The 10,245-nt window shown below is 40.8% G+C and overlaps 2 protein-coding genes across 3 annotated transcripts in view; one reads left to right on the top strand and one right to left on the bottom strand.

Moving 5' to 3' along the window:
• Window positions 1-221: 221 nt before the first annotated feature.
• On the bottom strand, window positions 222-10,034 carry LOC306923413 (uncharacterized protein). Of its 2 annotated transcripts, XM_079501487.1 has the most exons (7): window positions 9,765-10,034; window positions 4,635-4,759; window positions 4,214-4,280; window positions 3,611-3,755; window positions 3,026-3,171; window positions 2,210-2,320; window positions 225-623 (listed from the first exon to the last, which is right to left on the bottom strand). In XM_079501487.1, the coding sequence occupies exons 1-7, from the start codon at window positions 9,915-9,917 to the stop codon at window positions 444-446; spliced, it is 927 nt and encodes a 308-aa protein (XP_079357613.1). In that variant the 5' UTR covers window positions 9,918-10,034; the 3' UTR covers window positions 225-443. The 2 variants fall into 2 exon arrangements, with proteins under 2 accessions (XP_079357614.1, XP_079357613.1); XM_079501488.1 differs by lacking the exon at window positions 2,210-2,320 and having other exon boundaries at window positions 222-623.
• Window positions 9,966-10,245, top strand: part of LOC306923411 (patatin-like phospholipase domain-containing protein 2) — a 39,628-nt gene continuing 39,348 nt past the window's right edge. Inside the window, exon 1 of the mRNA XM_079501483.1 lies at window positions 9,966-10,044. The gene's annotated coding sequence lies outside the window, so the exon portion shown is untranslated. The remainder of the gene's footprint in view (window positions 10,045-10,245) is intronic.

Here is a 10,245-nt window from a genome sequence, read left to right as displayed (position 1 = left end):
TCAGGACTGCTTGGTCCTTTAACAAAAACCTTTAACACAGTGATTTGTAACTTCATATCAAATATTTAAGGCTAACGGTTTTAAGAATTATCAAATTAAATTATCATTTGTTAAATGATTAAAAATCACACCCGTGTGAAGTGAGGGGCGCTCTTGTCTTACAACATCGAGGAGGGAATTCTAACTCATGTTGCTCTGATTAGGTGATGTAATGATGATGTAAAACAAACGGACAAAATTGTTACAAACATTAAACTGTCCATTGTCAATGGTGTTTTTAAAAGAAACATTGAACTAAAAACAAACATTAAACCTGTACATAGGAAAAAAAACTAGATGAACTTCCTTACATTTTCAGTAGTATACAATGTACATGCCACACAAACTAAATCATTTTATGAAAAGAAACACTTCATGCTATGTACAGTATTTAGGGAAGACATTTAATTTCGTCCGTACGAGTCTTGGAAGCGTTCGATGAGATAGGTGCCTGACTTAACCGGAGGATACTTATCAGAGCCATCGCAGCATGTGATCAGAGCCTCGTCATCTGGTTGGACAAAGAACGCCAGAGACTGACGCGTGCTGGAGTCCCCAGGTGGCGGCATCAAAACCTTATGGACCTGTAGAGCGGACGAAAAACAACAGTCTTAAGATGGATTTATTTCTATTAATTTTAAAAAACACGATTAAAGATATAAAGAAGAGAATTAAAATCAAGTTCAATCAAAAATATCAGGAGGAATGCTTCACCTGTAGTTACTAGCAGAGAAAGAAGGAACATAACTAACTTTAATTAACCCATTCTGGGTGTTTTAACTAAGCATTATGTTATACTTTAGCTAGGTAGGTTTTTTCACTTAAAAAATTTACTTCCGATTTTTTTGTCCGTATAGATCCAAATTTCACATTTAGACATTTTTGTGCATTTTGATCAAAGATTCTGGGAGGAGATAAACTGGTTTTCATATAATTCAAAATGGTGGGTGATCTAAAGGTCAGAGGTCAAAAGTAACAGCACAATACTTGTTCGGCATGAGGAGGCGCATACAGTGTGTTCATGAGCTATGCGCGTTCAAAGTTTGCATTTTCAATTGAGTTCTATAGCGCCACCCTTTGGCCAATGGTTGTGGGCTTCGCATCGTCACCGTTTGGCATGGCCCTCTACCATGTTGCAGAGTTTCGCGAAAACCAACTGGACGGTTCAGCCAGAACTGCTAAAGAAAGAAAGAACTGCTATTTTTGGCGGAAGAAGGAGAAGAAAAACAGACAAAAACTAGAAAAGGTGCCCTTCTGGGCACAGGTCTCCACCAGGAGGATAGGAGTGTGTGAGATGTTTGACAAAATGTTTAGGAGTAATATAAACATGTTTGTTTTTTGCAACAGTTTTCTTCATTTTGTTGAGGAACACAAATCAAGCTCTTGGTGGCGCTATAACAGGCCAATGTGAAAAGGGTGGGATATATTCCTCAGCCTAGTAAGAAAATGTGTGAAAGATTTCACGTAAATTGCATGCTGCGTTCATGATTTGAGGCTTTTGTTCAAAACGGGGCAATCTTGCAAACTGTGAAAGCCAATTATAGCCAATTATGATGGAATATGATATATCGGACAGATCCGACTTGAGCACATGACCATAGAGATACTGTGTAACGATTTGTGAGATTTTTGGACAGAATCTGGAGGAGTAATATAAAAAAAGGCAGATGCGGAAAATGCAGGTCAAAGGTTTGTCCTTGGCCTCTAGGGAGTGTGCATGCAACGTTTCACGCAGATCGGTGCAGTTTTAGGTAACAAATGTGAAAAGCTGCCTCATGGTGGCGCTATAACAGGCCGTTCTGGATAATGTGGGGCAGAGGTTCATCGTTGGCATCCAGGGAGTGTGTGTGCAAAGTTTGGCATCGACCGGGTTAACGGTGCCGGAGATTAGCTGGTAACGGACGGACGGAAGGAAGGACGGACGGACGGACACACACACGGACACACACACACGGACGGAGTGCAAAACATACTCTCTCCCCATGCCTTCGGCCTGGTGGAGACAACAATAAGGGACTGCTTGGTCCCTTAATGAATGGAATCTGACCAAAGCTTAAAGAAAATCATCTCTCAGATTACAGTTTCATATACCAGAGGAAATAATATACATATATGTTTGTAGGACATTTGACGGTCCGATCATTATGTTCATACAAACATGTAAACTCACAGCAGAAATGAATGTGTCGCTTGTCCATCGCTGCATCAGGTCTGCAATGTTAATGAGCACGGTGCCGGGAATGCTGGGAGCGGATATGTAGTCCCCCGACCGACCGAGGACCTATGTGTGAGGGAATGGACATCCAAGAGATCACATCCCTGAATATAATGTCCAGTTTAGCAGCGTGAATTTACACTTTGTCTTGCAGTGAGGCTGGAGCCAGCCTGGAAGCACACACACAATAGAGCACCGAAGTCTGACGTCAATATCGGTAGAGGGCGCTGGTTCATACAACTTTGTAATCCCCATAGCGGGATTTTAGATCGCCTCATATAAGAACTGTGTTTGAAAAATAAACAATTCATCCCGGGCCGTTTCACTCATATGGATATGAAGAATCATCAACTGACTGAGAGAAAACGCTATTGTTACTGCTGCTGAATTAGTTACATTTTCGCTAGAAACAGACTACATGACTGACAGTCGTAAACGATACAGAGACACCTCCCCGACAATTTCGCAAAGACAGTTTGTTTATTTTTGGATCACAATTCTTATATGAGACGATTTTAAGCGGACCCCATGTTATTCTCCATGGAGAAAACTTCCATGAACCAGGGGATGACCAAGCTAGGCTACGTAGAAAATACTGTCGTGCTGCAGTCTATAGAGATAATTTGACTATGGTCAGTGTGTGTGTGTGTGTGTGTGTGTGTGTGTGTGTGTGTGTGTGTGTGTGTGTATTTCTTTCATAGGCACACCGTAAAAAGTATAGAGGAGAAGTGTTATTCAAGCCTATGGTTGTGAGTGTGTGTTTGTTACTACCTGCAGTCCTCCCTCCTGGCTCTGGAACACCATTGTGATGCTCCCATAGTCAGAATGTTCTCCGCATCGTAGCTGTCCCTCCTTCACCGTCCCACTGTCCACCGGGGGATAGTAGAGGGATCTGAGAGTTGTGCCATTCTCATCACCTTTAGGGGACCACACCACAGGCATAATCCAGAGCGATTTACAGTAAGCAAGATCATATAAATTGTCATCTAGGATCATAAGTAAACCAAGAACCTATCATCAGTCTAACAGGAGAATATCCATATAAACTAAAAACACTATAGGATTGCCAACTCAATGATGATCTGGCATCCGTGTCTACATAACATGCTATCTAAATTATTTTTTTAGCCTTTGCATAAGCCTGCAAGGTCGTCGAGGCTACAGCAAGTGATACGGGCTAAGGTGGAGTCTGAAGAACTTGCCTAGTACATAAACTAACACTCTGAGAGAGTACAAATGGAACCAAAGGGACCCGTAAGGGTCTCGGACTCAGAGTTACCAATCATTTAACTGGGGACCCACTGAAACCCCTTCATAAGGACCCCACTTTGAGAACCACCACAATAGATTACCTACTCCCGATTAACGAGTGAGCGTTGAGGAAGACGGCTGGCTGCAGCCCCAGACTCAGAGCCATGACTCTGAGCACCCTGAGACACAGGTCCTTACAGCGCAGGAAGAACGCTGTCTGCACCTCTCGAAACCCTGACGACGGCCACTTCTACAAAGGAATGGAAAGGAAAGTTGACGTTTACAATATATAATTTGAATACCGTGAATAGATCAAGTTTATCATTTAAACCCTGAGCCTAGGCTGTAAATTACTGTCATTCAAAGCAGGCAATGTCTATCACAAGAGCTGTTCATCGTAAAGAGACAACAACAAATACCTTTACAGATCAAGAGTGCTCATATCTTGTATTGCAGTACAAACTTTATGGGTATTAAAAGCAAAGTCAGAAGGTTGACTGCATGAAATGCATTGAGACAGAAGACGTGATGGACAGTATTATGCGTGTCTTAAGTACCAGGTCTTATTACTTAACTTAAGGCGTGATCAATGCCATTTGGCTATTCTGAGTGTTCAAACAGCATTGACCACGCCTCCAGGTCTTAAGCTAAGTAATAAGACCTGGTACTTAAGACACGCATAATACTGCCCTAAGAGTCCTCACTCACTATATCTGGGTGCAGACACACAGTATTGAAGGCTTCCTTTAGGTCCCCTGGTCGCCGTGGGTTCAACCTGTGTACATAAGAGTCATTCATTGTAGTAGTACATTTTGTTGAAGGTTCTTAAAAACCTACTAAGGTCTAGCTGTCAGTGCCATATTGCTGGTGCAAACGTATTTTTTCAAATCGGTAATTTTTTGTTTTCTCTCCTTGTTTTTAAATCAAGCAATTGTCCCTCCAGGCTATAACTAGCCAATTACAATGCTCCTGTCCCTAGCGTATGGGATGTACTTAACACTATATACACATTTATAAACTATTATAGCATATCAGTGTGGCCATAATGAGACATTCAAACAACAAAATAGATGCCAAAACATGGTTACATAAATACACAAGTTTAAAGAAAATGAATCAAATTTAAAACCTTTCAGTTTCTGATGAAACCCAGCCATGATTCATGTTGTTGGAAAAGCTACCCCTGCTAAAGGGCAACTTCAATTCATCTGACTGCAGAAAGAACTTCTTGGAAATGTCCATAACATTGTTCACCTGGAAAAAACAAGAGACACATAGAGAAGAGATATTAGTCCTAATTAATAAGAAAAAGAATAATAAATCACACCTGTGTGAAGTGAGGGGCGCTCTTGCCTCTTATCATCATGACGTATAATAGACACTGTGGGCAGTATTATGCGTGTCTTAAGTACCAGGTCTTATTACTTAACTTAAGACCTGGAGGCGTGATCAATGCCATTTGGCTATTCTGAGTGGCCAAACAGCATTGACCACGCCTCCAGGTCTTAAGTTAAGTCATAAGACCTGGTACTTAAGACACGCATAATACTGCCCCATATGTCTATTTGCTCAGACTGTCGATGTTTAGGACAAAGTTTGTGGACAGACACCAAAAGATGGATATAGGAGGGGCTTGCGCCCCTCAACAATAACATGATTCAATTGTAATCAAAGCATAATATAAGGAAAGGAACATTTATATTATTGACAAACAAGAAATTATGACATTATTACCAGCTGCTTTTGCCTGCTTTTATATTTGCGGCGGTGGTGGTCCCCCAACGTGTCGAGATATTAATATGATGCATTGTAGATAGGCTATTTTAACTATTGTATTGTTTTAAAGTAAAGTTTACATGATTAGAACATGCTTAAACATTCGACAATAAAATTATATAAGGTCTAATATTTCTACAATAGCTACAAAACCTGTATGTCATTTTGAGACATAAAACAAGGATAAAATTAAGTCTGATAATGATCTACTGTGCATGTTCATGTGGAGATGCTAATTTTCCTTTCCAGCTCGATTTGGCACCTGCCCACAGTGCCAAAACTAGTAACTGGTGTACTGATCATGGTATTATTACTGTGCTTAACTGACCAGCCAACTGGCCTGACCTGAACCCCACAGAGAATCAAATGAACTTTACACAATATTCTAATTCATTGAGATGGAGCTGTGTCTGTAATGTAACGTATGTAACGTTGTCACCTACAGCAGGGTTTTCAACTGAGGGACCACCACCCTGACTTAGAATCAATGGTCCATTCCATTGACTATAATTTCCTAATAATAATAATCCGCTGCACAGTGCACTTCCCCCTCTTGAGATTCTAACTCCCTTTTTCTGTTGAATTTCTTGACCTCGTCAGTAAAATGACTACATGGACGGTCATCATCATACGTCGACCACTCACCAGGTCATTCAGTTCACTGTTTATCAACTAGTATTGGAAAGACATTTTTAAAAATCAACAAATCCTACATTAGCCTACCTAAATGAATGGTCAGGGACTAGCTCTGCTCTGGCCCATAGCCTAATAGACGAGTGCATATATGAAAAAAAGGCACCTTACCCTAGGTTTCTCAACTGTTTTTTGTAGTAGTAGGTGTCCTTAATAACATACTAAAAGTTTACCAAAGTTTGACCATGCAAAAGGTGTTATTTTCAAGGTGGCGTCCAAGATGGCGTCCGGACTCATTAAAATAGCCTAACTCCTTCATTATTCACCCTAGACAAGTATTTTTTGTGTCTAACCCTATGTTTTTGGGGTCTAGGAATCCATTGAACTTGTCCAAATTGCAGAGATACATTTAGATAATTAGTGTTCTGTACCATACTGTACTGTACTATACCGTACTGTACTGTATTGTTCCATACTGTACTGTACTGTTCCATACAGTACTGTATTGTTCCATACTGTACTGTATTGTTCCATACTGTACTGTACTGTATTGTTCCATACTGTACTGTATTGTTCCATATTGTACTGTACTGTTGCAGACTGTACTATTGCAGACTGTACTGTTGCAGACTGTACTGTACTGTACTGTACTGTACTGTACTGTACTGTACTGTACTGTACCGTAATGTCCTGTCGCAGTTTTTTTGTCGCAGTGTTTTGTCTTCTCCCAAACTTCTGCCACAACAAAAGCTCCTTTTAACAATACAATATCGAAATCATTTCATAATCATCTAATGGCTTTCCTGAAAGTAAAGACCAACAAATGATGTAAGACTCTTTTGGGGTATTTTGAATTGCTATGCTTATATGCTATCTTTTTTGTTCTGAATTCGTGTTTTTCTATGTCAAACTTATTTTTCTTAAAGTTGTTTAATAACAGTATATTATACCTGTTTTATAAATACAAATATTTCTATTTGTTCTAATAGTCCTAGAGAAATCTAAAATGTTTCTCACTGTGGTGGTGTATATCCGCATGCAAAAATACATTTTGGGCTGACTGACATTCAGACAGGAAACCAGCAAAACTGTGAGCAAGTGTCTGCTGGTTTCCTGTCCCTTAAGAGTTTCTAGTCATACACAGTTAGGGATCATACTTGGATATCCTGTGTAATAAGTAGTGGTACCGTACAACATCTCCAACATACGTGAGTATTTATACTAACTACTATATTTTTGTTCCAATTTTACATCTGATTGTAGATCAGATAAGGTATTTGAATGTGGAGGATCATATGATATTAGAAAAGATGCAATTGCATTTCAGTGCCATCAGGACAGTATACTTTCATCCGTTCTATGGTAAAAGTTGATGGTGCTATACTATCAGAATTAACTGGGTTAAGATTTTTAACTTAAAGCATAACCGCAATCAATATGAGATCATCAGCTATGCCTCACTGAGTAAATCTCAATACTGATGCTGCTTGGTTGTCCCAAATTCGATTCCGGCAATTTGTCAATGTATGACCCTGAGCAAGACTTAATTACTCTATGGGCTCACTGCTCCTAGTAGTTATACCGGTATATATGCAGAGGACAAATTTCACGTAAGTGCAAATATACTGTGGAGAGGGGGGGGGGGGGGAAGAGTGGGGACTAACTGTACTGTACTGTACTGCAACACACTGTATTGGACCATACGGTACTGTACTGTGCAATTTGTTTAGGGTCAAACCATAATTGCACCCGACTACATAAGTACATAACATACACGTGTCTAATATTTTTGATACAGTGGTTGTATGGGATGAGAACTGGCAGCACATGTTGGAGCTGCATGGATCCACACAGTAAATTCCCAATCATATAATAATAATAATAATAATATAGAATAATATAATTCTTTCTTAAGGTTCATTATTTTTCTGGTGTGCATGGTTCTGGATTTTATTTTGAAGGCACATTGGCTGCTTGCAGTTCATTCATCCTCCCCTGAGTCCCCTCTCCTCCCATGCTGCAATCTTATGTTGTAATTTTATGTTGTCTGTTGATTTGGGGAAAATTGCACAACGCAACCATGTATTGCCATTACAAAAACTGCTTCAACTTTAGATCTGATGTGAATTGTGCATGAAATCAGGAGATTCATTGATCGACATATTGTTACTGACTGTATTCAGCGTGGGCCTGGGCCAGGCAATCTGTCAAATTATCACACCTGTGCAGGATGTTTGACCTGGAAAAGGAATGGAGTGTTTCTTTTGCTGGTTGTGGGTTCATGGGGAGTTATTATGTCGGAGCCGCAAGTTGCGTCCTGGAGCGTTTTCCTGTGCTCATCGAAAAAGCCTCTAAAATACACGGCGTCTCTGGAGGTGCTCTACTCGCAGCTGCACTCACAGTCGGAATCCCCATGGGTGAGAATAAATATAAAAAGAGATTTGAGCATTTGAGTATGTGGGATTTTGTGTGGAATTTATTTAGTTATCAAAGTTATGTTTTCCCAAATTCACGTTTTGCATTAATTTCTGTATGACCAGAATCAGGTAGGCTATAGCCAACTGTACGTGTGACATAATTAAGTACAGTAGGCTATTGATAGGCCTATTTGCATTCAGGGAATTTCACTTGTCCCTCGAAATATAGCCTTATAAGCCTACATATCCAAAAGAAGTAATTAGATTGGATTGAAATCTGGAGGTTGTAAAATGGCATAAATATGAATATTCAATTTGTACTTATGGTACTTGAGATGTACCCTACAATAAATACTGTAATCTATTCTTTATTGCACTTGTTTATTGAGGAGAGAGAGAGAGAGAGAGAGAGAGAGAGAGAGAGAGCGAGAGAGAGAGAGAGAGAGAGAGAGAGAGAAAAGACAGTCATCAGACAGTCATTCAGTGAGGGTATTGTTTGTGGGCTACCACTGCCAGGACAAATTATATAGCTAAAATGTTTAGACAGACCAGTTGGTCTGGGATGGTGTCCAGGATAAGTTAGAAGAGGCAGCCATGCTGGGCCAATGCTCCTGAAATCTTAGCCCCATATGTGCCCTCTCCCTACGCTCATTCTGTAGCTCCAAGATGAGGTCCCACCCCGTTCAGAGACGGCGCATGTTTCCACAATTCCCCATTTCTTACCCTTTTCTAAACCATATATCAAAAACGTGAAGTGGCTTTCAGGGTTTACACTAATTCAACGTCAACAACGGCAAAGAAAATCCAACTTTAAACGGTTACACGAGCGTCTAGCGGTTGTTTAGCATGTTTTTCAAGGAAGTTGAAAAGCTTTAGCGCCTCCCCTGGTCGAAAATGTCCAACTGACTTCAGTTCACTCGACATGCCCGCGCACACGCACCAATCCCTTGATAAACATGGAAGCGGCTGACTAAACCAACCGCTGTAACGCTCGTAACCGTTTAAAGTTGGATTTTCTTTGGCGTTGTTGACGTTGAATTAGTGTAAACCCTGAAAGCCACTTCACGTTTTTGATATATTGTTTAGAAAAGGGTAAGAAATGGGGAATTGTGGAAACATGCTCCGTCTCTGAACGGGGTGGGAGGGGCCCTGTCTGTGACCTCATCTCGGAGCTACAGAATGAGCGTAGGGAGAGGGCACATATGGGGCTACTGAAATCTATACACTGAAATATGTACACAAGGAATAAACAGTGCACAAAAACAGCATGTTTTCTGCCTTCTATGAGGCAGAATCATAGATGCATTAGGGCGGCTATGGACCAGAGCGATAGTCAGGGACCACATGCAATACTTCCACGGACCACCAGTGGTCCACCGTCCACCAGTTGAAAACCCCTGAGCTACAGGTAGCTCGAGCTCGAGGAGACTCACCTCCTCTTGAGAAATCCCAGTGTTTTTCAGGTAGACAAATCCTACTTCTGTGAAGGCAGTTTTTAGCTCTTTACTTAACGGAGTGAGTTGTTCGTCTAAAACGGTCTTTTCACTCAAGCTGTAGGAACCAAAATCCACCACTGGTATCTTCATCTTGGAAGACAAATAGGTGCAGATCACAAATAGCTAGCCTGGGAGGTTGCACTGCAGGCATGCAGCCCAAATGACCAGTAACAACAACAACTCACTGCATGGGTCCTTCGGGGGGTTTGAGTAAATGGTGGCAATAGGGTGGTGACGCCCCCCAGTGCCTGATGATGAACTTTGTACATGGATGTAAGCAACAGACTCGTGTTTTAGAGGAGGACTTCAAAATAAAAGTTGATACATGTCAACGTTTTGACATACAGTAGGCCTACTGTAGTACAATAACTTGGGTACGGTCCCTAACATAAGTACATAACATACATGTGTCTAATAT

The sequence above is a fragment of the Electrona antarctica genome, assembly GCF_951216825.1.
Source record: "Electrona antarctica genome assembly, chromosome: 5".
NCBI lineage: Eukaryota > Metazoa > Chordata > Actinopteri > Myctophiformes > Myctophidae > Electrona > Electrona antarctica.
Note: the sequence above shows the minus strand (reverse complement) of the source record. Positions and strands in the feature narration are given on the sequence as shown.